This window comes from Poecile atricapillus, chromosome 1, assembly GCF_030490865.1.
Source record: "Poecile atricapillus isolate bPoeAtr1 chromosome 1, bPoeAtr1.hap1, whole genome shotgun sequence".
NCBI classification, from domain to species: Eukaryota; Metazoa; Chordata; class Aves; order Passeriformes; family Paridae; genus Poecile; species Poecile atricapillus.
Window position 1 is genome coordinate 62,340,234 of NC_081249.1, and position 27,945 is coordinate 62,368,178.

Genomic DNA, 27,945 nt, shown 5'->3' on the forward strand with positions numbered 1-27,945 from the left:
AATAACCTTCTTATTCTAATTTGAATGTGAATAATGGGGGGAAAAGGATGGACTTAGGACAAGCAGATCCCTGCTTTCCTCCAGTAGTATTTTTAATTTAAATTTGTCCTTCCTATTAGGACAGACATATGCTGCTGCTTATTTCGGGTGTTGCAAAGCAAATCCTTCTCAAAAACCACTTTTTGAATTGAAACTACCTCGTTTTGAATTGTGTTCACACTGATTTATTTTTTCATAGTGAAATGACGTGGAATAGGAGCTCATTTTTAGAAACAGTTCGGTTCTGTCCATCATATTTTGGAAAAAAAAATGCTGCCACTTGAGACTAAATTGTAGATATGGGTGTCACTGTTCTAAGTGCATAGCACTGGGTTTCTACCATGGAGCTGTGTATGACCCGTCAAACAGCTCTGCATTCTTTGAGAAAATAACACAATGTATTGTTCAAACCTTCGTGACCAAGAGGCTTCATGTTGTGATAAATGATGTCAAGCTTTATAATCTGACTAAGGCTGAGGGGATTAAGATGCAATCACCCCTCCAGTGTAGTTTGCCAGAGTTTCTCAGAACAGTTGTCAAATGCAAATGAAGTTACAAGTGAGAACAGCATGCTGATTGCAGTGTCAGGTTTAAACCAACAATATTCAGTCATATTAATGTGTGTTATTAATATAATTTGCACATTTCTACCGTTGAAGACATATACTTTGAGTTTGACAAAATGAAATATTTTTACCTTGTTGTATAAAGTGTTTTAATACCTTCTTCAAGATGGACTTGTTTGTTTCTGCTTGTGTGTCTGAGGGCACTTGGGGGAAGGAGGAATTCCTTGCAGGACCATATTCCAGGTCTCCACCACCATTCAAGTCCTGCATTGATTTATTGTCCTTCAGCTTCTTGTTTTATACTTCTGTAAAAATAGAAAAGATAGTTACTCATCTGTGAAAAGATAAGGCTTTCCTAGCCTTGCAAAACAGATGCTCATTTAAAGCCACTTGCAGAAACTGCTGTTACATCCTGTGTACTTTCTCAAAAACAAAATTTTCCAAATACTGATACAGGAATTTAAAAATTAACTTGCTTTTTGCATAGATTTTCTGAAATGAAGGTTTTTTTACCTAGCTGAACAAGAAAAACATAATGAATAAGAAAATGTATTTAAGGGGAAGACCTGAAAAAGTATATAAGTAGAATCTTCTAGGTTTATTAACTTAAATTTCTTCTTTCTTAAGATGGTTCTAACCTTGTGATGGTTTTGAATATCTTTCCAGAGTCTTGTGTGTCTGCAGTGACTGTAAATGGTTCAGCTCGCACTCCAAGAAGAGGCCAGAACAGGAGTTCCCGTACTGCAAAGCAGCTTGATACCGACACAAAAATTATCGAAATCCTTTGTAAAGAGCATGATTGCAATTTAGATGAGGTGATGCCTACACTTTAAAGTCTGATAGATCTTGCTGCTAGACTCCCTCTAGAATATGTATTTATTTAAATGGTCTTCTTTTAAAATGACATTTTTCGTGCCAGCTTCACTATCTGTCAAGTATACCTTCAGTATTGAAGGTACTTTACCATTCTATAATTTCTTTAGTGAGTAGTTTAAAAAACACACAAAAACCACCCAAAACAAGCCCTTTGGTATGGGTGATAATTTTGCCAGGGTAACTGAATTGTGAAAAATACAATATGAAGCTACAGGCTGATCACAGCATGCAGCATATGGATGCAGGGCTGCTCTGATGGGGTTTCACAGGTGCATCCTATGATGAGAAAATGTATGCAAAAAGCCCATTGCTTCTGTAGATCTTAAAAGACATCATTCACCTTTTCCTCTGCTGTTAAATCTATTTCTGTGTAAAAAGGACTGATTTTTGAATATCTAGATTGATGATGGAAGCAGAAATATCAGAGGATTGGAAAAGTGCAGTTCTTTTCTAGTTTAATCACTTAGTATTCCAGCAAAGGATTGCATTTGCATGTTTGCATATCCCTTCTTGGATATATAACAAGTTTTGTTCTTTCATTATTGAAAACAAACCACAGTGCATTACAGAAATGTCTCAGTTTCTCGATTTAAAGATGCGAAAGCAGTGTATGCATGGCTGACTCTCTACCTTGCTAATGTTACATTTTTTCTTTTTTTTTTTTAGGTCAAAAATGTGTATTTCACAAGCTTCATTCCTTTTTTGAATTCTGCTGGTATTGTAGCTTCAAATGGACTACCAGAGGTAAGTGGAGGAATTTAAGATGTAGTGGTGAGCAGACCGTGGCTGGGTGCCAAGCACCCACCAAAGCCACTCTTTTTCTCCTCTCTGCAGCTGGATGGGGAGAGAAAATATAATAAAAGGTTCATGAGTTTAGAAAAGGTTGGGAGAGAGATTGCTCACCAAATACCATCACTGTCAAAACAGACTCAGCTTAGTGATATTAATTGAATTTATTTCCAACAAAATCAGAGCAGGATAATGAGAAGTAAAATAAATGTTTTAAACACCTTCCCCTGCCATGCCCTTCCCTTTTCCCAGGCTCTACCTCCTTCCCATCAGCAGTGCCAGGAGATGGGGAGTCAGTTTATCATATGTTCCTGCCACTGCACAAGGAGTGGGATTCCTTCCCCTGCTGCAGTGGCGGGGTCCTTCCTACAGGAGAACATCCTCCATGAACTTCTCCAACATGAGTCCATTCCACAGGCAGCAATTCATCATGAACTGCTCCAGTGTGCATCACTTTTTCACAGTCCTTCAGGCACAGCCTGCTCCAGTGTGGGTTCCCACAATGGTCACAAGTCCTACCAGGAAACCTGCTCCAGCATGGGCTCCCTCTCTGTGGGTCTCCAAATCCCTGACAGGACCCTGCTCCAGCATGGACCTCCCACAGGGCCAGAGCCCCCTCTCAGGCATCCACCTCCTCCACAGGCTGCAGGTGGATCTCTGCATCCCTGTGGTCTCATGTGGGCTGCAGGGGCACAGCTGCATCACCATGGTCTGCACCCATGGTTTGTAGAATTTCATCTCTGGCATCTGGAGCACCTCCTGCCCCTCCTTCTCTACTGACCTTGGTGTCTGCAGAGTTGCTCCTCTCACATACTCTCACACCTCTTTTCTCAGACAGCGGTTGCTTCTGTGTAATAACTTTTTTCCCCTTCTTAAATGTGTTTATCACAGAGGCACTACTGTAATTCCTGATTGGCCCAGCCTTTACCAACAGAGAGGGTCAGTCCTGGAGCCAGCTGGTGTTGGCTCTGCTGGAAATGGGCAAAGCTTCTGGCAGATTCCCACAGAAACCACCTCTGTAGCCCCTCCAAAACCTTCCTGTGCAAACCCAGTACAAACAGTTCAACAACTGTGTTTTACTTCATGCCAAATTGCTTAAAGATGCCCTTTACCCATTGATGGAATTCTAGTAGGTTCTTCTAAGATCATCTAGCAAAATGAACTGTTTTTCAGGAATGTGAGTTAGATTTCAGTATTCATAAAGTATATTTTGGTTATAAATTTGAATCCAATAAATGAATCTCCTGAGGCTAAACCAAGCTTTGCTCAAAGCAAAAAGCTTTTGCTCAAAACATAAGGGTTGCATATCCATGACCTTGGTAAGGCCATTCATTTAAAATACAACTATTACAATATTAGTCTCTGAAGTCACTCTATAAATGCTTAGAGTCTTAAATTACGCACCTTAATTTAAATATAAATGAGACATGCTATTGTAGTGTTGTTGGAAAGATACCCAGAAGATTAGTCTGAGTTTCACAACTTGGCAGAGTTTAGACTGCTGTGTCTGGGCAGAATTACTTTCATCTTGCTGAGCTGTTGCCTGAATGCAGCACTCTACCTCTATGCAATTGCATCCAGAGTGCATTTTAATAGGTAACTTCTTGGAGTGTGTTTGCATTCATCATTCTTAGAAGTGTGAGCTTGGCTGTGTGTCACCAATAGATGTGGTAACCTGAAAATAAGCAGCTCTGAAGCTGATCAGAGCAATGGTTCTGTAGGGTGTAACCAAGTATATCCTCTGCTCAGTGTCATAGTGTGCTGGGGGTGGAACAAAGTACAGGACTCACTGAATATCTTAATCTCTTCCTAAATTAATTTTAGGGTATCAGTAGCCTGTGTAGACTTTTTAATTTATGTATGTGTAGTTGGGAAACCCTGTATGAATTTCCAGGCAAAGGTACAGCTTATTCTCAAACCAGAGGCTTTTCATCCAGGGCTGCTCAACTGAAGCACAATATCAAAATTATTAGCATAAGACTTGCTGGTGAAAATTTTACAAAATGATGCATTTGAAGAAAAATCCAGTCACATGATTTTTGCTCCTTAACCTTGAGTGCCAGAACAGAATGTTAGGGCTCTATTTGAGAGGTAGTTGGTTCATACATGTAATCAAATAACCGATAATCATGGATGAGATCATCAGTACAATAGCTATTAGTGGGGTACATTTAAACTGACTTTCATAAAAAAACACTGAACTTTTGAAATATTTTAATGTCCCTTTCAAAGCAAGAAAAGCTTTTGAGGCTTAATGTTGGTCTTTTGTTTGTCTTTCCCATGTGTTTGCTGGTCAGGCTTTATGCAGTGATGAATAGATTGATACAGAACTCTTATTTTTGACTGAAGATTTCTTCCAAGTTAGCCCAGTACAGCCATCTTGTCTAAGAGCTGCTGGTTTTTTTTAGAAATTTATGAAATACTGAATTATTTTAGTTGAAAAGAACACATAAGCCCTTAAGAAGATAACAAAAAATGAAAATATAATTGAGTTTTTAAATAAAAATAATAGTGATAATGAGAATTGAAGTACAATCTTTGCATAGACCTAATCTCAGTTTTAATTGTGGGATCAGTTTGGAGGAAATCCATTTGGCAAAGGTAAAGAAGAGGGTAAGGAGAGCAAAGCTGTATAGGAGGTATTTGCAACTTTCTCTCTCTTGAGACTGAGAGGGGACTAATTTGGGTTCATATGTATTGTTTCCTGTTTTTCTAGCAGGAATTTGCCAGAGCACAGCATCATTTAAAAAGTTTAAGGGCTCAGGGGGCAGATAACTGAGGTGGCTGCCTACTTCTGCATGAGCACAGCAGCAGATTCAGAGGGCCAGATAAAAAAATTTGCAGACTTGCAGTTAATGTTAGTCACTCAAAGTAAAAATAAAAATAAATAATTAAAAAAAAATTAAAAATCCAATAAATTTTTCCATGCAAAGTGAAATCCTATCAATCTGGGATTCAGTCAATAAAGAATTAACTTTGAGCAGTTACTGAAGAAGCTACAATTTGGCTATGCAATAACAAGTCTATTTCTGTAGCAGTAGGTGTATCTCTTGAGAACTACTCCAGGGAAAATATATTAATATAAAACGAGGAAACTCCTACTGAGATAAAGAAGGTTTGAGTTTAGGTCCTGTTGTCCAAAACAACAAAGACAGGGACTGAGCCAATTGCCCAACAGCTGTTCTAAAAACATGCATTTTACATTTCCTGCTCTTGGAGACACCCCTTTTTCTGGAAGGAAAGATTTAAAAATGTGGAAATGTTAGTTTGAGTTGCAAGTATTTTTACAGTGTCAAGACCTGCATTTCATCAAAAAAATCTTATGATCTTGGATTGTTTTCTCTTATAAACAGTAATTTTCCTCCAGGTATGTTTCAGCTGTTGTATAATAAGAAACTTTGTGAGCTCCAAGGTCATTCTTTTAGCATTTCAGCATTGTAAAAATGAAGTAGGAATAACTTATGTTATTCAGTAGATTGTCAAACTTGTTCCTGTAAAATAAATTCAGGTTTTTTTCAATGTCTTTTTGAGGTTGAAGTTATCTTGAAACAGTATGATGAGCTCTATCTCAAAAACAAAGATATAGACGCAAGACTATTTCTGAATCACGACGAGACTCTGCAGCCTGATGTCATAGCGTGGTAATATTTCCATTTACTGCTTTCATTCCATTCAATCTTGTGTTGCTCTCTGCCCCCTTGTGTTATAAATGGAGATCACTCTATCCTGTTGACCTGCTAGCTTTGTAGTTTTGCTAGGGTATTTCCACCATCACCAGCCTTGCTTTATGTCGTCACTTAAATAATTGGGGAACATATGACTGTGGCTGCCTAAAATGATTTGGAAACTCTGCTCAAAATCTTACTCTGTGCAAGGCCCTGTCATCCAGGCAAAGCTGAGGAATCATGAGGAGGAGGCATGTCATGCTAGCTGATTAGATGTGCCAGAGGTGGTGTTATGGCTCTGAGCCAGCTGGCACTGAATGGTTTGGGTGGTGGATGCCCCATCCCTGGAAGCATTCAAGGTTATGTTGGACAGGGCTCTGAGGACCCCCATTTAGTTGAAGATGTCCCTGGTCCTTGAAGGTGGATGGGACTAGATGGCTTTCAAAGGTCCCTTCTAACCCAAACCATTCTATGATTGTTTGATTTTATTTCTTTTTCTCAGTCCTACACTTATATGCTTGTGATTTCTCACAATTCAACATCTCTCTAATTTAATGTGAGCTTATCACATGAGTTTGAATTTATCTGTGCCATGAAAATGCACTAATTTAAAACTGGATTAAAATTCAACTAATACTATCTCTACATAAAAATTAAACTTTTTGTAAATAGAATTCTAGAAAAGAAAAAAGCTTGGGAGGAAACTTTAGAGGCTGTCTAGTCCAACATCTTGCTCAAAGCAGATCTACATGGGAATTTAAACAACTGGAGTTATTGGACATCTAGATCTTCTAAAACTCTGTTATGCATTTTTCTCTTCAGATTAATAAGTCTTTGTAGAAAATGTTGTCTTTTGAATTGTGTTAGTCTTTCCTAAGTTTGTTTTCCATTTCTGTAGCTCACAGCTGGAGAGGACACCACTAAAAAACAATCCAGACGAGGAAATCAATATTATACTTCCACAGACTCCTGTTCGGTATGAGTTTTTGTCTTGAATGTGTTCTTTTGTTCAATATTGTAGTTAGAAATAGTCATCTTTACAGTAGTCTTTTTTTAATTTTTAAGGAACTGTGGCCTTGTTTTGCTGGTTTTTTTCCATAAACTATACTGTAGTTGTGATCACTGATACTTATTATTTATAGTAGATACAAAGCCCTCTAACAGTGACAAAGATGCTTCCTTTAAGTTCTTGACATTAAGAAAGTACAGAAGTACAAAGTTTCTGCATTGCTAAAAATTTGAAATGTGCTAAACCAACGTAGATCTTGAGAGAAAGTCTAGTGATATTTAGATTCTCTTCATCCACACTTGGGCTTTGCTCTGATTTTTCCAAAACTGATTCTTTTTAAGGCAATTCATGTGAAGGCCTATTCACCAGCACTGATTTTGGGCTGTAGTAACTGCTTTTTGTGAAGCCATAGAAGTGTCAGTAGATGGCAGCAGAGGTTTGATCACCAGCTTAGAGTGGAAAGTGTATCCTCGTCTCTCCCCGATTAAACAGAACCCTGTGTAGTATATGCTGAAAGCACCATGCTTATTCCTTTGGATAACCTTACAGTGTCGTATTTCTGAACCTAGATTCATAGAATCTGCTTTAAAGGCCCCTTGAAACTGGAGAGAATCTAATAATTTTTATTAGTGGATTTGTATCTGGTCATTTGTGTAGAAATTAGTATATAAAAAGGGTGTAAGTACTAGTTATAAGCATAATGAGAATGGGTTGTATGTTTTCATTTTATGTTTTTCCAGTATCCTTATGCTTCTCCTTACCATTAGGAGAGTTGAGGCAGAAGTAATTTTTACCAATACTTTGTAGAAAGTAGATTAAAGAAAAATTCATCTTACTGCTGTAGTTGCAATGATTGAGCACATTCTTGTTGAGTTTGTGCTTATTTGACTGGTGATATGAGCCAAATTGAGGTTAAATGATACAAAAATTTGAAACAGACAAACACACAGAATTCAACTTAAAACAAAAAACCACAGTGAAAAATTCAGGAAGTAACAATACCATAGAAGAATCAAACTATTTCCTAGGTGTTAAGGCATTCTTTTGGTTATCAAAATTATCACAATACATACACAATATTTACACAAAAGTAAATAATTAGGTAAATTGCATTGTTAGAATTCCTAGTAGTTACCACAGCGCAATAGATTTTATCAAACAGTTTGTTTGATAACTGGAGTGAGAACTGAAATCCTAATTTTTTTGTGTGGATTTGCTCTTCAGTTTCTGGAAACTGTGAAACCAACCTTAATGCTTAATATGCATTTTATTTTGTTTTTCCAGAGCGGCAATGAATAACATTCAGCAATTGATTATGATTTTAAACTCAGCAACTGATAAACCATCAGATACTCTCATTGTGTACTTCAATGTAAGTGACTACAAAGATTTGTGTAGGATTCTTAGAATTACCACTCAAGCAAAATATATACCTGTAGATCTGATGCACATGTTTTTGAAAAAGTACTTTTTTATAGGTTTGGTTTAAATGTAATCACTCATTTTAGAAAGCACTTCTCTCTAACTGTTGTGTACTGGAACCTTTTAAGTACTTAAATACTTTAGTTACTGAGCTACATATTAAAATTCTTTTATGTATATATTGAATGGAAAAGAAAGGGGGTACAAAAGGAAAAGAGAGGGGGTATAAAAGGGAAAGAAAAAAGAGAAAAGGATGTACAGCACTCTTAAATACTCCATTTTTTTTTATGCTGATGACCTTATTGAGAGGTTTTACAAAGGGAGGCAGGACTTCTAATCATTTAAATGATTGAAATGTTTTTGAAGTAAAATGTCTTTTCTTTGCCTTTTCTTCTCCTAATTTGCTTCCTGTACTTTTTTAGAATTGCACAGTGAATCCTAAGGATAGTATCATGAAAAGAGTGGAAAGTTTTGACCACATCTTCCAAAAGAAATTTGCTGAAGCAGTTGGACAAGGATGGGCTGAAATTGGCTCACAGGTAAGTATTTGGGTTGAATATCACTCACTTGAGCTCTGTTAGCACTAGCTGGTGTGAGACCTGGCTTAGTGGACTGACTGTCCTCATTCAGTGTAGATCAGTAAAAGGTAACAACAGTATGCTTTTCAAATTGAGGAGCACTGTAAAGATAGCACTTAAGAAATTCTTCTTACCATGTAAGGAGCAATAGGAATTGGGTGGAAATATGTTGGAAGTACTTTATTGAAGAATGAAAACTATTTTTGGGCAAAATACATTAAGTGAAATATATATTTACATTTATTAGGCTAACTTGGCCTAAAACTGCCAAAGGTGACTCACTTCCTTTCAAAGTCAGGAGAGCAGCTGTACTTTCAACAAGGATTTTGAAAAATAAATCCAACCAAGTTTGCACTCGACAGTCTCCTTCCTGTCTGTCAGCCCTGCTTTTTATCCTGTTAGCTGTGAATCAATGTGAACACAATTAATGTTGTTAGACTTGGTTAAATCTTCATGTGGTTGGGGTAGTCACACACATTAGGAGCCCTTGAGGCCTCTCCAGTGTTATTGACCAGTGGAAATGGGGACAGTAACTTGTTTATAGTGGCTCTGTCAAACACTGGAATGTTCTGGATTGTTAAAACACAAGAGTCTGCCTGTTGTATTTTGTCAAAACTTCTTGTAATATTCCTGAATTTCTCATTCTAACAGAGGTACAAGCTTGGAGTGCGTCTCTATTACAGAGTAATGGAGTCCATGCTGAAGTCGGTAAGTTTAGTACTGCAATCTTAGTACTGGCAGTACCTCTAGAAATACTAAGAATATTCACAAGTGTGGTCTGATTTATTTATTTCAGGAGGAAGAGCGCCTCTCGGTGCAGAATTTCAGGTACTTGCCCCTAACTTGTTATTGAAGTCTGCTATTTTAAGTCTTGTGACAAGTACTAATAACTTACTTTCTCTTCAGCAAACTTCTGAATGATAACATCTTCCACACGTCTCTTCTGGCCTGTGCTGTTGAGGTTGTCATGGCTACATATGGCAGTAAGTTAAATCTAAAGTCCTTAATAGCATTGTTACTTATTGATAATTATTACCATCTATTCTAATACATAAAATAGAGTAAATAGCAGAAAAACTGCCCAAAACACAAAAAGCAACTCACTGAAAGCTGTGAGCTAGCAATGACTTAAATAAATACAAAAAGAAAAAAACATCAAAAATGAAAGAATGTAGAATTTGTGATAATTTTAGTCTGTTTTCCCTTCAGGAAATGCTTCACAAAGTGACAGTACCAGTGCTGAAACAGACTTGTCTTTCCCGTGGATTCTCAATGTATTCGATCTAAAGGCTTTTGACTTCTACAAGGTGATCGAAAGCTTTATTAGAGCAGAACCCAGCCTGACACGAGAAATGATAAAGCATCTAGAACACTGTGAACATCGAATTATGGAGTCTCTCGCTTGGCAATCTGTAAGTAACACTTTAGAGGAGAATTTGCCCTTGTATAATGTGCTTACCTAGAAAAAAAGAAGTCACACCCTGCTCTATAGAATAAGTTGTGGTCTTACTGAGATTTGGTTCTGGGAAAATAAATTAAAAGAGCAAAACAGGATTAGTTTTGGCATGTCTTCTGGTTTTAGAAAAAGGAAGCATATCAGAGGAAGAAGTCGACATAGGTCTGCTGATTTACATGATTGTAAGCCAGCATCATTTTACTAGTCTGGCACAAATCATAAGGGTAATACCCTTAACTGTGTTTTGGTACCAAAGTCAGCAATAAATTCTATGCTTTTATTTGAAAGTTAATTTTTATCCAGTTGCTATTCCTACTTGGCAGTAGGGCCTTAGTTCTGGGCATCTGATATGTTTGCTAAAAGTACTTAAAATATTGTTTTTCACTGTCCTTTGCATTTCAGTCACTTTGGTATTTTTGGATGCCATTCAAATAAAATGCTGGAAGGTTGGGTTGTTTTTTTTTTTAAGTCTGTATTTCAGTAAATCAAACATTTGTTTCTTTTCATTGTTTGTTACTTATAAACCAGAAATAGGCTATGTATGCCACAAAGCAGGAGACTATAGAGGCTGGTAGTTTTGACTGGAGAGACATAAAGCAACCATTTTAGAACTGATCCCATATCTTTTAGTTCTGGAGAGGAAGGGGTGTTTTAATAGGCAGACACTATTTTAGGAAACTTACAAGCATGCGAAAGGCGTTTGGGAATTGTAACCTTGAGAGAACAAAAGACAGAGGTACAGATACCTAGCTTTGACACTCTACAAGCTAGAAGTGGCTCCTGCTACCTTCTACAAACCAGCTTGAAGCCAGCTTACTGATCAGTATACCGCATCCACCAGTTTCTACCCAACAACTCAAACAAGGAATGCAGGATAATTTAATTGAGAACTGGACTTTCAGACTGGAAAATCCAGAGAGTTGTGTTTTCAAAAATTCCAGGTTTTTGTGAAACAAATGATAATGTCATCAAGAAGCACAGGATTATTCCAGTTTTCTTGAGTGCTCTGCTTGAGTGTATTTTAATGTTTTGACTCTCTCTTCTTGAGTTTCTAGAGGGACATATATGGTACTGTTTTGGGGTGGCCGATTTGAGTGTTTGTAGCATGGAATAATTCAGTTGGAAGGGGCCTACAAAAATCAGCTAGTGCCAGAGAAGGATGTGCCGTGGAGCCCAGTGGCGGGGATGAAAAAAAATGTTCATGACATGTATCCAGGTGCCCTGCTGCCTCACTGACCTCCATATCACCTGGTCTGGGTCTCCCCAGGCTCCAGACAATGAATGTGTCCCCTACTGCTGGAGGCACCAGAGGGCACAGCAGGTTTCCCTTAAAAGCTGAGGACAGCTGTGGCAGCCAGGACAGGAGCTCCAAGATTCTGTGCTGGCCTCCATTGCCTCCTCTGGCTTCCCACAAGGGGAGGAAGGGGCTGTGAGTGGTAAATGGCAGAGTGCTTAGGAGAGGACGAGGAGGAGTGGTAAAACATTATCTGTACCAATATGTCTTGCTGAGTCTTTGGGTCACTGTAGCAAAGGACCTGAAGCCCACATAGAAATGTAAAGCCATGAGTCTTCTTGCACAGAAAATCTACCCCTTCCTCGTATCCGAGTGTTGGCTGGTTTTGCCTGCAAAATTTGATTTATTAGAAACAGGAGAAAATACTTACATGGCTGACTCAGGAGGCTGTTGAGGTATCTCAGAAAGGCTTAGCTGTTGAACAAAAGAATGGTTTACTGCATTCTTCTGCAGTTCCTTATCTGGGTATTGCCTCCATGCAATGGTGTACAAGGTTTGCAAGTGTCTGCTTAATTAGCAATTCCCTCAAGAACGGGCAGGCAATTAGAGAAGTGTAGTTCATACCAGTAAATACCTCTGAACCTCCAAACACTTGATAAAGGATTAGAGAAAAGCCAGATGCCTTCTTCTTACTCCTAAAGAATGTCTCACCATAAGTGGTTTCTTTGGGTTAATTGTAAACAGTCCAAGAAAGATGGAATCTTGAGAAAGTTCAAGTGTCCTCATATGGTTAGAGAGTGTTTTTTGGTTTTTTTGGGGGTATTTTTTTTTGTTTGGTTGGTTTGGTTTTTTTGTTTGTTTGCTTTTGGGGTTTTTTTGTTGTTTTTTTCCTGCCCAAAGAAAGTGTTAAGAAGAAAAGCATGGTATGAGTGAAGCTTATGCAAAAAAAACCCCTAAAACATCTGGCCTAGTAAATAAGAATATAAACTTCTGAAAAACATGTATTTACAAATATTTTCTTAAGGCAACTTTGATTTCCCCACTTACTTGCTAAGTATTTCTGTTGAGTTCTTGTGTCCTTCACCCTCCCAGGTAGTGCGCTTCATTGCAAGGCTTGTCTGCTTCAGTCTTTGCTCATTCTCCTGACTGCTTTAAAAAGCAGGTCTTCAATGAGAGATTTAAAAGGATTGAGCAATTTAATACCAAATAGCTTGAATTTATTGCAGTTTTACTTGTCATGGAGCTTTTGTGAGGAAAAATGCCTTGTATAATTTCTCTGAAAAAGGTCTCAAATGCATCTGACCTTTACATGACTTGGGAAGCTGCATGAAGTGAATGTAAAAGATTGTTTTTTACTGTTTTCTGAAGATAATATATTACTCCTTAGCTACTCATTGTGGATATGTTTATTACTTTTGCATAGCTAGCTGATTTAGTCATCTGTGCTTTAGGAAGGAAATGAAACCTTTCTAGGTCATCCTTTCTTTCAACAGCAACAACAAAAAAGCATAACTAGACAAAATAAAGGGTGGAAACCAGTTGAAGGTTCTTCTCAATAATTCTTAATTTTAGAAAGGGGCAATTACATACTGACTAAATCATGTGAAAAGTACTTCCTTTTTCTTAAATCCTTATCAAACCCTGAAAGGAGAAGTCCCATTTAACTACTCAAATATTTACCAGTGAGGTTATGATGCTTCCAGATGAAGATTATGTGGAGATCATACTAGAATATGTTAATAATGCTGCATAATTTTTATTTGCAAAATAGAAATACACTGTACAGTATTCTTTCTGTACTTTGAATTTGTGCTCACTTTCAGTATTTTGAGCACCATTTTGATCTTGTAACTTTGAATGGAACTGAAATTAGTTTAGACTCAAAGATGCTGAATACCCTTTGCTTCATTTTTATCATACTTACAGAAATATTTAAACCCTTTCATAGTTCAAATCTGTTTCCTATGAAAGGGATAGCTTGTTACCTGCCAGCCTGGGAGTTCATGCACAACCTTTTCCATAATTCTATCAATTTTACCTCCCTTGTGGCCGCCCAAAAAAAGTAATTGTTTTGAATATCTCAAATGAAGGTTATGTGAACAAATTCCAGAATATCTGAATTTTCCTTAGAGAATGTCCTGTCAACTACCATGTCACATCTTTGACTGAAGTTGCTGTTTGCTGCACTTTGTTAGGAATAATCAAGAAAGAACAGGTTTTCAGGCAAATAAATCAAGCACAAAGTCTGTCAGTTTCCAATCTATTTTGAGTGAAATACCTGTGGGGTGTTTTTTGTTTTGCTGTGCCATTCAAGGAAGTAAATGCCTGTGGAGTATCTTTGTTGCATCTGAAAAGCAATCCAGCTATACTTCTCTGCCTCTTAGCTTCCATTCTGCTCACAAGCTCTGAATGGGGAGGTACAAGCAAGGTGCTATGTTTTCCATGCTGCTGCTTTGAGAAAATGCTCCTTGCAAATGCCCTTTCCCATGCACAGTGTTGGGGTAGTGAAAGGGTCTTGTTCTTCTGCACTGGAGGTGGCAGGCCAACTGCAGCCTTGTCTGAAGGTAAAGCAAGTTAAGAGACAGAAGCACTCCACACTTTTCTGGTAACCTCTACAGACCATAGTGTTCTGTTCTCATCCATTTGAGAACTAGGAGTATTCCAAGGGGTATTTCTCTTAGGACTGGAGTTTTAAAAGGTTATGTGGTAGCTCTTGCTGTTAACAGGGATAAGGGTCAGCTGCATCACCACCTGCAGCCATCCAGCAGCTCAGAACAGAATGTGAAGGTTCATTGTGGCAGGCTAAAGGGAATTTATTCACAGCCCGCTTTGGTCCAGTAACTTCAGCTGTGGTTTGCATGTTTGTTTTTGTGTGAACACTGAACAGATGTGAAACTGAAGCAGTGCATTGCACTGCAGCTGTCGTCACTGTAGCCTTCTTTGGCTGTATTGCCCTTTAATACATGCTGTCCTAATTAGTGTTTTTATTTTTCTAAGGAGGGAAGAACACCAGTATTTTGATATATTTTGTGATTTGGAGTTGTAGTATGTTTTGGAGTTTAAGTGACTGATGCAAGATAAAGATGGCTTCATGAAGTTACTTCTCCTAATGGTTAAAATATGACTAGAAGTAGACAAGTGTGCTTTGCTTTATTTATAACTTCTTTCATGTAGCATTGCCTAAACTGTGCTCCATAATGTTTCTCCTTTTTTAGCTTCTTCTTTTCTGTGGTTTCTATTGTCAATTCAACATTTGCAATGAAATCTACAGTATTGTTTTATCACACAGCATTGATTTAACATAACTCAATGTTTGCAGTAAGTATTTGTCAACTAACTGTGTAGTCAGTGTTTATACTTAAATACCTCATCCCACACCAAAGACTTCTGTTGGTTTTAAATTATGCAGCTCACTGTGGCAGCAGTGCCTTCGTGCTCAAAACAGTGTATTCCCAAAGAATATATTATTGCATTAATATGGCAAACTCGCTGAGCTGGAATAACAGCAGACCTCCTTTGATCATGCATTAAGGAAAAAAATATTAAATAATATGTTTAAGATTTGTGTAAAAAACATTTGACAAATCCAGGTCAGGGTAAAGCTGTGAGCAGTTACAGGTCAGCAAGTGCTCCTTAATACTTTGGAATAGTACAGGCAGTACTATGCAGCCTCCTGGTCTTTGTACAAGGACACAGTTATTGTGGAGCTCACTGTTCTCAAGTGCTTAGTGCCTGTTTCCTTGGATGTACAATTTCAAATTAGGTTTCTGTGCTCCTTGTAAGGAGGAACTGAGTACCTAGAAAGGGGAGTTAATATATTTTCTTGTGGTTTGTATCCTTCTCAGTAGGGATTTCTGTTAGGTGTGTCCAAAGTTCTACAGCTCCTCTGAATGTAGGTGTCCGCATGCAGTTTAAAATCCTCATTGGTTTTGGCATCTTAAGTGGTTCCTTTTAAATCAGGAGGAAGTAGGAATGGTCACACTGTTAACATTTGATACATTAGGTTATTGGTTAGGTTTACTGTTGTGTTAAAAAATCTAAAATCTTTCTGATAAGCGGCCAAGTAAAGCAGCTAGGGCTGGGTATTTGGGGCTGAGTTTGTACTACTGGCCCCAAAGGGACAGTAGTTCGGGCTTAAGTTTTGCCCCACAGCCATGTTGTGGGTGTTTCCAAGGGGTGTTTCCTTGGTAACGTGTTCTCTGGCCCGTTCTGGCATTTGTCAGCTCTCCTCTGGACAATGCCTAGGCAAGATTTGGGGCATGATGCAGCTCAGGGACTGTTTTCAGCTGCTGGTATGGATTAGCAATGGAGTTATGTGGGTGCAAGCTGTGCTTTGCCACTTGCCCTTGAGGCTCCAGGACAGGCTGTGGCTCGCTGTGTTACCAACCCCAGATGTAGTTGTGGGTTCAACCATGAGTGACTCCGGTGCTGGCAAATGAGTCACGCGTTCCTGCGCTGTCTTCCCTCTGGGCTGCGGGACTCGTGCGCGTTTCTGCACAGCAGCTGGCTTCTCTTGGGAGAGCTAGTCTATGTCAGGCATACTCCTTTCATGCCTGCTAAATTTTGCCTTTCCTCAGATACAGGGATACTTAATTTGTGAATGAGGGGGCAGCCTTTGGCGCTAAAAAAGCGCTGAGCATGTCCAGAATGACAACATCTGCAAGCATGCTCACTGGCAGGATGCAATCTAACAGAGGAAGCTTCATGGTGTAAAGACAGGCTCCTCAGGAACTGCAGGCATCAAATTGCTCATGCAGACATCACTCATGTCTTGTGGGTTTCTGTATTTTAGGCACCTCGTATCTCAACTTGGAAGTTGCAATGGGCAGTGATTTGTAATATGGAATTTTCTAGGATTTTTCTTGCAGGGGACAAAACATGCTAAGGGTCACCAAAGGATGGCTTGTCATGTGCTCACCATGCTCCTTCTGCCGAAATTACATTAGGAGTAGGCAGCTTTAACCTTCCTTCAGAAAGGAACTGAGAACATATCTGAGGTTTTCTGTCTGTACATACTAAATATATTTCTGCTTGCATCATGAGTGTGTTCCAGGAGCATGAGGGATGAGAGAGGTCACGACCACCACTGCTCCTCGACGTGATAGTGCTAAAGGCTCATACTGATTCTGCTGCATGTGCTTTAAATTTTTTTAAGGTTATGACATTTTAGTTGTCACAGCTGTGGCTAGAAAACCTTCTGTGATTTTTGCCTTTATCATACAGGGCACATTTTTAGGTGTCTGTAAAATGATTGCTTTTTGGGTATTTGTGAAAATACCACATAGTGGTATTTTGAATATAAATATAAATATTTTAAATATTAATTTAAATATAAATATTTTAAAACATGAATATGAATATATTTATGTTTATATGCTTTTATATTTTGGCTATATATACACACACACTCTTTAATAAATGCTTAAATAAAATATGTAAGGGTGTTTAATTCAACTCCTGAAGAGTTTTGTTTAATGAAAACCATGCTGTGCTTTTTTGAGGGTTGAAACTTTTATCTGCCTTAACAGCTGAAGGCAAATTGAAAAACCAGGAAGAATAGCAAATTATAGTCTTCACTGTCTCTCCCATCACTTTGAAAATCTTCTTTGCCACTCCTATTTATCGTGAAGATGACTCAAGCTGTTATTCATGCTTGGGTGTTACCATTTAAGCAAATCCTCTAGGGTGCTGGAAGAGAAGCCAGAAAGAACATTTAAAGCTGAGGTCCTGTGTTTCCTGCTTTTGTCTGTGTTCACTTCTTGGTAGACACTCACAACATGTATAAAGCACTCAGTAGGACTGGAGGATTTTGGTTATGTTAGCAGTGTTAACAGCTTTATCTGTTGCAGGTGTACCAAGTCAGCCCAACCCTTAAGATGCTCTTGCTTCAAGTAGAAACACGACCAAAGGGATTACCTAAGACACGGCAACTATGCAGAATTTTCATTCTGTGACATTTAAATGCCATTCTTGATTAAGAATTTTAAGATTTTTTCTTACTGTATCTACTGCTTTAAGGTATAGAGTTTCTCTAATTAGGGGGATATAAATCCTGCTTCTATAACTTAGATATTTAGGTATCCACTGCACTTGAGACAGAGCTGTACTTCCAGGAAGCAGTTCATTCTATTTATTTTAAACAGGTATTTTACAATGGGATTATTCACTTTCCACTGTCATCTGTCTCAATGACAAAACTAAGCTATAGTGTTTTTTCTGTTAAGGTTAGTAGGAGCAAATCATATGATTAATTCTACTTTTCATACTTTTCCCTCTTCCTTAATGCATGAAAGGGAGATTAGCAAGAGGTGGTTGTGTAATTATGCCTAGGTTAGCTTTAGGTGGTGGCTTGTGCTGTGTATCTTGCCTGTAGTCGCTGTTGTTTTCACATGGAGGTCATGTACCCAGGCTGTGTCAGGATCTCTCTGGTTATAGATTTACAGATTTACAGCCCTGACAGGGAGCTGGGAGTGATAGGCTGTGCTCAGTGGAGCTGCCAGCTCTGTTGGTGCATCATAAAGATATCTTTCTTGTCTGTATACCAGTACCAAGCACAGATTTAGTTACAGAAATAAGTTTGCATTAACATGATAGACTTTTCTTTAGTCAGTTTTTCTCTAAGGTTGCTTGATTATATGTAACAAAGAAGAGTGAAATAGTTTTCTAGGAATCCTTGCTTTTCAAGTTACGGGGTTTTAAAAATTTCTTACTTCAGTTTTTTTTAATACTATTCAATGTTCTGGTAGTCATATTGCAGCTGTAAGAATTGGATTTTAGTCTACTATGTTTCTAGGTAGCTTGAACTTCAGCTTTTCATCCTGCAACACTGCTATATCTGCATTGTAAATTCTTTGTAGGAAGGTTTAAAGGTTGCCCATGAGAGAAAACTACATTAGAATTTAGGGAGGTAGCTTGACAGTTCTTCAGTTCTGTAAAATCTTGAATTGTGCCTAATTTGATGTGACTGTCTCCTTAAATACAAAAGTAAATAAAGTTGGTGTTAAGTTCTGTGGCTATACCCCTGTTGCTCCTTCTTTGGATGGGACTATGCTCTCCAACTTTGTAGTTTTTATAAATCTCTGTAGTGAAACTGGTAAAATGAGTAGAATGAAGCTTCGTTTTGGGTTGTGTTGCTATTGTTGGTTGGTTGGTTTTGTTTTTGTTTTGCTCTGGTTTATTTTATCTGACCCAAACTCCTGAATAATTGTCACAACCTTTTATTACTCTTTCTTTCCTTATTGCTGTGTCATTTGACTCACTCTCTTGGTAACTTTTCTATGGAAGATAAAATTAGTTTATGTTAAGAAGTAAAGTGGATGCCAAACAAACATTCTGATGTGTAAGTTTGGGGTTGTTTTCCCAGCTGCGTGCTCAGTTTTGAAGCTCTTAAGGTGATACTAGTATTGTGTCAAACAATAGATTGGAAGATGTTTTTGTTTCCTTTCTTGCTGCACTTTGTTATTGCATGCATAAAAGCGCGGGGTTGGAGTTGCTTTTCTGTAGCCAAATAAGTGCTTTTGTGCCTGCTTTATACTGTGTAAATATATAGTATTTCAGTTATGTGTTTGTATCACTATCTTACAGTAACTTTCCAGTAATAAAAAGCCCTTGTGGGGGATGGGGATGCCTCTGTTCACAGCTGTTGAGCAGGCACAGTGTTCACCATCCTCCAGAAAGGCAATCCCTCCAGGTTTGGTGGAAGCTTTTCCTTTGGGTTGGGTTTTCCTGTCAGAATGGGGTAGGTGCAGGCTGGTAAGTGCCCATGGCTCAGCTGAGTGTGGAGCCTGTGCAGCTGCATCCCTGGTGTTCTCCTGAGCCGCTGAGCAGAGGCTGGAGGCTCACCCAGATAGACTCTGCCTGCTCTGACCTCGGCTTGGGTACATCCCTGGACTGCCAGCTCCCTGTGCTTTCCCTTTGGGGGTCACCCTGCCTACACCAGAGCCCGTGCTTGGCACGCTCTGTGTGCTTCTTGCACCTTCCAGCAGCTGGGAGGAACTCTCAGATCATATCTGGACAGCAGTCTGTAATGATTTTTTTATTTATTTTGCATTTGCTACGCAGAGGAGTGTGTGAAATACAGTAACATGCAGTAGTATATGTGGTAAACTTTCCATCACATGTAAGAGGTGTGAAATAACTTTAGCACACTAGCAGTTTTCAGATTTAATTTCATTAATGAAACATACTTTTTGTTAGGCTGGAAAGGTAGATGTTTTGGTACTTGCTTCACCATTGGTATTCTCATTTTTATCCATATTTTGCTATGTACTTAATAAACTTTCCCAATTGACTTCCTTTCATAAAGCATCAGTATTTGTAGAATTCATCTGAAAAGCCGGGTTAACCTAGCCACAGTTGTTTTCATGTGAGGTAGACTTAATATTATTCCCAAGATGGTTGCATTAACTTTGGGTGCTTCCTGTTGCTAGCATTGTCATTTAAGAATTTTCTTCTTTAAGGCAGGAACTCGCTGTTTAAAAAAGATAGAGTTAGGGGAAATATTAAAGCTATGTGTGTGCAAAAATATTAATTTTATCTCATTAAAGCATTAGCACTTATTTTAGAGGCCTTCCTTTGTCATTGCTTGTGGTTTGATTTTCAGGTTTAAACTATAGAAAATTTACCCCTTATATTGCTGGACAGCTTTTAGTTCTGATAGAACTGGACTGGGCAGCCTACTGCTTCTTAAGTAGAAAAAAAGTATTATTTAAAATCTAAATTCTCAGCTCTGGAATTTTTAATTTTCCAACAATGTCGTTGGTTTTATAGAAGACCAGAAAATGTGTGAAGGGTTGTTTCTGTTCGTTTTAATTTTGTGGCAAGTTCAGTTTTCTTATGGGAAGAGTATGGACTTCTTTATAAGCAGCTGTATGACAGGAACTGTATGGGGGTGAGGTGATAAATATGAAAGGCTTCAGTATCAAACCAGAATTGTCAAAGCAAAACTTCTCCATCCTGCTTCTTGCATAAATATTAGATTGTGCAAGCTTGGTTTTCTGAATTTGGCTCATCTTAAATGAGCCTTATTGAGTATGTTCTGTAAATGTGCTAATGCAGTGATAGTTGTGTTTATACAATGTTTTCAATATTCTGGTAATTGGATAACAAATGCAGCCCAAGCACTTCTGTCTTCTAGATTTAGAATCATTCTGATTTACATTTTGCCTTAGCTTTTGAAATGTATCTTCTTTAATTTTGTCAGTGGTGCTCAAATGCCAGAAACCCTGAGGTCTAAATGATAATAGCCTAGCAAAAAAGGGAACTTGTCAGGATTCACAGGTTTGTCTAGATACAAGAACCTTGTAATATTATATTTACTGCTGGAAAAGTATGAACAAATTGCTTTTCATTGATAAAAGTCTTAGAAAATAACTTGAAAGAATAAATAAGGCTAGAGGATACTGTGCTCAGGTGGGATTTTCAAATTACCAGTCTCAAAGTGAACCTCACTTGGTTCTCTAATTTTAGCTGAGTTCTTTGTGTAATTCTAGAAATCTCATCTTTGGTTATGATGGTGCTTGAAATTACAAGTGAAAATCACTCTCTCATTTGCAAGAGATATGATGGAAGACTGTCTGATCAGGAGTGCTATGGAAAGACTGAATTACAGTCTAGCACTTCCTGCCCCTTTCCAAAGAAATGAGAGAGGCACTAATGAAACCACTGGATTTGAAACAAAAGGATGTTTGGGTTTCTTAGTTTTGTTCTCCCTATGCACACACACAGTGCAAACTTTTTACTGCTGTGAATATTAAAAACTTACACACAGTAAAACAGAACAAGCTCACAGAAGAAAAATTTGTGCTGAATACACAAATACATCTGACCCAGAAATCCTGAGATATGACTGATTAAGTGGGACAGCACTTGAGAAAGCCCTGTGTGCTTCTCCTGCTGTTATCTTGTTCCCCAGGCATCCAGCCTTGTCTGCAGTTGGAGTCAGGATTGTAGATTAGCTGCATGTTTGGGGTCTGATCAGTACAGCTCTTCTTATCTTTTACCTGGTCTCAAGAGCTCTTTTTCAATTTTTGTATTTCTGTGACTGAGGTTACTTCCTTAAGAAACAAAAACTTGGACGTTGATTTCAGTTAAGGATTCCTTACCTGCCTGAAGTATTTTCTATAGGGGTTTTTTTACACACTTTTAGATGAAAAATATAAAGACTTATTTGACTTGGTATTTCTTCTTGTATACTGAGGTGAAAAAAAAATTGCCTGGCATTCTGTTCTTGAGAAAGCCAGAATTAAAACTTCAAGCTGAATACAGAAAGTATAAAATAGGACATATTTTGATTTTTGAATAATGATATGTTGAGGTAAGTCTAAGGTGTTTATAGCAAATTTCTTTTCCTTGTCTTTTAAAACTGCTGGTTAACTAAGTAATTATCAATATCTACCTGCCTTTAGATCAGAAACATGCTTGGAATCAATTAAATTTGCCCTACTTTTATTTATATGGGAAGTGTGCATTTTCTGCACTCTGTAGATGAAGAAACCACACTACAAAGAACAATTTTAAACGTTCTGATTCTAATAATGAACTCCTAGCTCTCCCTGGATAGGCATATGAGTAAAAATAATGCACTTTTAGGAAGTCCTGGTTGCAACACATTCAGATCCTCAGGGGCTCTGATAATGTAAGCTTTTTTTTTTATTTGAAATGTCTTGGCATGGTTTAGGAATGTAACTTCTCATCTGGATTTTACATTTAAATTTTGTCACAAGACCTTACCAGAGAGACAGAAGAGTTGGTATCAAAGTAAAGATCAGAGAGAGGGAGTGCATCTGTTGAGGAATGTACCAGTGAAAGCATTGCTCCATCCACAGCTCTCCAGGATAACCTTGTCACAGAACCAGAAAAGGCAGAGAAAACCTCATCCAGTCCTGAATAGCTGGTACCCTGTCTTTATATCAGCTTGTTGTGGGAGGTACAGTTTTATTCCCCTCTTCTGAATTGGTCAGATCAGGATTTTTTCACGTAATGGTCTGATTCTCAGCATTAAACATGATGCTTTTTGACTGTGTTGGGTTTTTTCATTAGGGTATTTGTTGTGGGTTGTTTGTTTTGGATTCCCCCCCCAGTGGAAGAGTGAAAATATTTAACAATAAAAAGTTTCCTCAAATAGCTTCTGGACACTGAGCTATTAACTGATGAGAAAGCTATTGTAGTGTGTTGCACTGTGCTCTTTTGTAAAACAGAAGCTGCTGCCCTGGAGAGTGAGTACAAAGCAGAGTTACTGTCTGTGCTTCTCGAGGCTACTTGAGGAAATACACCAAGGAAAGCTTAGTTTAAAGGGGAATACTCATGTATGTGGCTTTGTCTGCTTGGTCTGCTTATAAGTCAGTGATGGGTTTTTATTTTTTCCCTGCAGTTTTGTAATCTCAGAAAGAGTAGGTTCTGTTTACCAGGGTGAGGCTCTGGGGTGCTCCCTGCTGTAAGGCAGAGGGGTTTTGCTGAACAAATTGTCACTCAATTGAGTAACAGCATTGACAAGCTCAGGGGGGTAGTACCCTGGAAACGTAGCCCAGCACTGACATTAGGGGCTTTTGTCTCGGGTTTCTTGGAGGGAGTCTAATATTAAACACACCCCTGAGAAAGAGAGAGCGAGAGGCATTGGGACTTCAGAGATGCCTATCTGGTTTTGGACTTTGGATTTGTCAGTGGCATGTGAAAAACAGAGAATTTCTACTCATGCCAAGGGTTTTTGTATTTTTTTGAAGTTGGCTATGAATCAGAACAGTTTGGCACTCCCAACAAAGATAATTGCTTATTTCAGATGTTATGCAGACATTTATATCTATGCTATCATTGTAACTTAAGCCCATACTACTTGAAGTTTCCTTTCATAACTTATGAGGATAAAGATTGAAAATGCTGTTAAATTTAAAATTCAATTAACACTAGCTCCTAGCAGTCATTGACTAACTCAGTTTCCCAATAGTAGGAGGCAAAGTATGGTTGTTTTATAACAATTAAAAAGAAGATTTGCATAGGGAAATAAATTCATCCTGATGACAATGCATCATATAGTTTGATGGCTCAATATGCATTTTTTCAAACATTGATTCACTCCTGTGTATATAGCCTTGGTGTAAAAATGTCTCAGTGCTGTATGTGTGTTGCAGCTGAATGCCCTAAATTTTAAGTGCAAATTCACTTAGACTCAATTCTTATTCTTGACTCCGTTGTTTTTGGGGAGGAACAAGCAACACTTGTTTTACCTTTTAAATTTTATTTTATTTTACAGTGATGGTAAATTAATTTTGAGGAAAATGTACACAGTGTTCTAGTAGCTGGGAAACATATATAGCAGGATGTTTTAAAGCAATTTTGTCTATGTATTCCTGTTTGTAACAGTAATATATGTAGATTCCTCCTTCTGCGTGGTGCTGACTTTTCAAAGTGTCTTGATTAATTTTGCCAGCACATAGCCCCAAGTACTTTTTTTTTATACTTCTTACAGTTTGAAAGAAAATAGCATTTGAAGTTTTAAATGTTCATGTTAAAATTGTTTCTAGGATGCAAAAACTGAGAGGAAGTTGCACTCCAAAATTACTGCATCTTGAATTTCTTTATGGGACACCAAATAGTTTCCTGGAAGAAATAATCAACTTGATGCACATGTTCATTTCCAGTTAGAAAAGGTCTTGTTTTTCTAAGAAACTGATGTCAAATTAACGTATTCAGAGGATGTTACTTTCCTCAAAAGTCATGCTGAGTTTAAGAACTCCCAGAAGAGTTAATAAAGTGGTACTGTACCAAAAGCATTAACTTCAATCATCACAAGTTACTTTGTTTTAATCACACAGGCTTCTGAGAGAGAGGTGAGAAGAAAAACCAGTTTGTCTGAGATGTTTCCAAATGCTCTAAACTACCTGGAGACTTAATTGCTTTATGGGGGCCAGGCTTGTGGAGAGAGCATGTATTTTTATCAGATTAACCTAGGAGAAACAAAGTTCTTGTAACCCACTGATTGAAGCGTCCTATGAACATGAGAAGGAAGGTGCAGGGCAAAAGACAGCAGGGGAGGAGTAGGAGAGACAAGAGGAAGCTGGAGGAGACACAGTAGCTGAAGTGGTGTGACAATATGGGGCAATTTTCCTGCAGTGTAGAGCAGGTAGCTTCACCCCCATCCTCAGTAACTTGGAAACTGATGCCATTATTAAATTGAGCAACTGTTTTAACTTCAGGAAGAAAAAACAACCTCCTTTTTCATTTGTGTTTGACTTGACAAATGGTCTTTGGACTTTGGTTAGCCTCTGAATCCAAAAGTTCATTTCTAACATACAATCTGTCAGAACAGACCTTTGACATGGATTTTTAGAACACTTTTTCTGTGTGCTATTATGCTTTAACACTTTTACAGCCTTGTAATAAACTTCTCAGATGTGAAGGAAGCACAGCCTTTACGTATAAGAATATATGTCCACAGCTGAACAAACGTGCAGGCTTCTAATTCCAGTTTAGTCCCAACAGTCTATTAATATAATTTATATTGTAGAGTCACTGTCAAATATTTTCATTTTTATGGTCTGAAGGCTGTGTTGAATGAAGCTTTCTGAAACTGGCCTTTCAGAGAATCTGACATCCCGTGGTCTGGTGGACCGGTTCTTTTTTATGGAATTTTGAATGGTATCTGATGTGAAGTAATAGACTATGGGGTCAAAACAGCAGTTTGAAACAGCGATGCACAGAGTGACGGGGTACATAGTCCTGACTGCGGTCACCACTGAGCAATTGACCCAGGTCTGTGTTCTCATGAGGGAGTAAAGTATTAAGGTAATGTTATAAGGCACAAAGCAGAAGCAGAATATCACCAAATGGACAAAAATCATTTTGAGTACCTTTTTCTTGCTTACTTTATTCCGGCTTAATGTAAGCGGTTTATTCAAAGTCCGTAGGACCATAGTGGAGCAGGTCACGTTCAGGATGAGCGGGATAAAAAAGCCGACGGTTTCAATGAAGATAACAATCCGGGATAGGTAGGTTTTCCACGTGTCCTCTGAAAAGTTTTCAAAGCACGTCCTTTGCTCTGTATTGTTCCGGCGGTTTGTGGACTGGAAAAAGCTTGCTGGTGTGCTGCCTGCTAGCACGGTTACCCACACGGCAGCACAGACAATCTTTGCATTCCTTTTGGTCCGGAGAGTCTTGGATCGGAAGGGGTGTACTATGGCTAAAAAGCGATCCACACTGATGCAAGTCAGAAACAAAATGCTCCCATACATATTTGTATAAAAGAGGGTGACAGAAATCTTGCAGAGAATGTCTCCAAATGGCCAGTTTCTGGTTACAAAGTAATAAATCCTGAAGGGTAATGTAAACACGAAAAGCAGATCTGATATGGCTAAATTAAGCATGTAAGTTGTAGTCTCGTTTCGCACTTTTAAGGTACAAGTGAAAATGTAGATTGCTACACAGTTTGCTATGAGGCCAAGAACAAACACCATGCTAAAGATACACCCGTACAAAGTATATTTAAAGGAGTCCTCAGTGGAACAATTAGAGCTTACCATTATAATGGTATGTTAAATATTCCTGGGATTTGGCGTTTTCTCTGGTATCTTTATTGCAACTTTTTTGAAATTCCAGAAGAATTGCAGGTCAGATGTATTTGAACGGTGTGCTTTGGCAAGTTTGTTGTGCTGTGGAGCTTCAGGGAAAGAAGGTGAGCTCTGTGGCAGGGGAGTACATCTCCAGCAGAAATCACCAGGAAGTCTCTCTTCTCTGCCGGGTGCTATTTGTAATCACATAGCCAGTCTGCAAAAGCCAGAAAATGCATCATTTGTGGCAGATGAGGTCACCCCAAAGCTTGCTTAGTTCCATTTCCCGCCTCGATTGAATGAAGCCATTGTAGGGCTTTCTGCCTTACTCTTGGCTGCAGATTGCCACGGTGAAGCCTCGTCCATCCGAATTTACCGGGAGCCTGAGCTTTAGGAAACGATTTCCTGGACGCTGCGAGGTGTCGGCGCTTGCGTTTCCCCCTCTCCCTTCTTTCGGTACAAGTTTGTCGGCTCGCCGGCTGGCCCCATGGGGCGGGAAGCAGAAGCAGAAGGGAGCTGCTTGCCAGGGCAGAAGCCGAATTCCAGAGCGTGTTTGTTCCTGCAGCCCACAGCCCTCGGCAGCTCTCGCCAGCCCAGCTCCTTCTGGAGAGCAGAGCAGAGCGCCCAGGCAATTTGTAGCGTGACATCACAGGAAGAAGAGGCTGGGCGCGGAAGAATGGTTTCAGTTTGGCTTGTTTGCCTTGCCCTGTCTCTGCTGTACCTTGCAGATGTAGCTTCTAGAGTGCTGCAGCTGCCTCTTAACTCTTTCCATGCTCCCTGAGAGGTCCTTTGTCAATGTTGCTGGGGTCTGGAAAGCTTTCTCTTCAGTGACTTTGTGGTGTCTAAATAACTCTCATGCCCTTAAGTTCCTGTTTTTCTTTGGAGATAGTAGTGATTGTGAGACTGATTTTATATACAGGATCGAACTAACATTATGCCTTTTGTTAATAGCTTTGCTTGTAATAGAGAACACATTAATCACCAGAAATCAGCTGAGTAGTTCTGTCTAAATTCCCCCAATACACCAGTACAAACCTCAAGAGGGACAAAGTAACACTGACAAGTAATTAAATAATTGCATCAAATAATTACTGAAAAAGAAAGGGTTGCTCTTGGATATTCACAGGACTGATGTGTTTCAGTGGGACAGATTTTTTTTTAACTTGTTCTATATTAGAAGGCACACCCCAAGCTTTATTTCTAATCAGAAAGGTGGTTCTTTAAAAAATAAAAAATACTCCAGTGTTTTTTTTGAAAGGTTGTGATGCAGAAAACATTGTCTTGATTATATAAGCACAGAATTAATACAACAAAATGCATATAGTGCACTGTGCAATTGGTTCTGGTAGTTTCAAGAGGGACAGTTACCACGTATGCACAAAATACTCCCATTAGTCACTGATAATTGAAACAAAAACATGTTGTAACTAATTACATTGTTAAGTAAACATTAAAAAAAAAAAGCAGCTCTTACTGCCTTTAGGGGCAGATATGAGATAAATCTCAGTTTAGACAGACTCATTAAATAACAACTTGGATAGACTCACTTCTGGCATCAAACCCAGTCTATTTCTAACACTTAGAATAACAAATCTTCATATCTGGCTGGGTGGCATGGTTCTTTTGAACTGTATTTTAATCAGTTGCACCTAAGCAAGGCTCTAGGCAAAACCTTTCTAGTCTGCTGTGAAGGAGAGTAAATAATAGCGCTTCACAGGATTTTGGCACGGTTTCTTAACGTAAAGTATGTCAGATGAAATTCAGGAACATG

General features: G+C 38.6%; 2 protein-coding genes across 2 annotated transcripts in view; one reads left to right on the forward strand and one right to left on the reverse strand.

Annotated features, from left to right (window-relative positions):
• The window catches only part of RB1 (RB transcriptional corepressor 1), a 71,221-nt gene that overhangs the window by 16,516 nt on the left and 26,760 nt on the right, over window positions 1-27,945 (forward strand). The window contains exons 8-17 of the mRNA XM_058850791.1: window positions 1,272-1,420; window positions 2,148-2,225; window positions 5,802-5,911; window positions 6,834-6,911; window positions 8,229-8,316; window positions 8,789-8,905; window positions 9,596-9,652; window positions 9,741-9,772; window positions 9,851-9,927; window positions 10,154-10,356. Of these exons, the coding sequence (XP_058706774.1) occupies window positions 1,272-1,420; window positions 2,148-2,225; window positions 5,802-5,911; window positions 6,834-6,911; window positions 8,229-8,316; window positions 8,789-8,905; window positions 9,596-9,652; window positions 9,741-9,772; window positions 9,851-9,927; window positions 10,154-10,356 (989 nt within the window). The remainder of the gene's footprint in view (window positions 1-1,271; window positions 1,421-2,147; window positions 2,226-5,801; window positions 5,912-6,833; window positions 6,912-8,228; window positions 8,317-8,788; window positions 8,906-9,595; window positions 9,653-9,740; window positions 9,773-9,850; window positions 9,928-10,153; window positions 10,357-27,945) is intronic.
• Window positions 23,858-26,850, reverse strand: LPAR6 (lysophosphatidic acid receptor 6). Its single transcript, XM_058852045.1, is given in 2 exon segments — window positions 23,858-25,265; window positions 25,268-26,850. Coding segments are annotated over 2 exon segments (939 nt in total). The 5' UTR covers window positions 26,148-26,850; the 3' UTR covers window positions 23,858-25,206.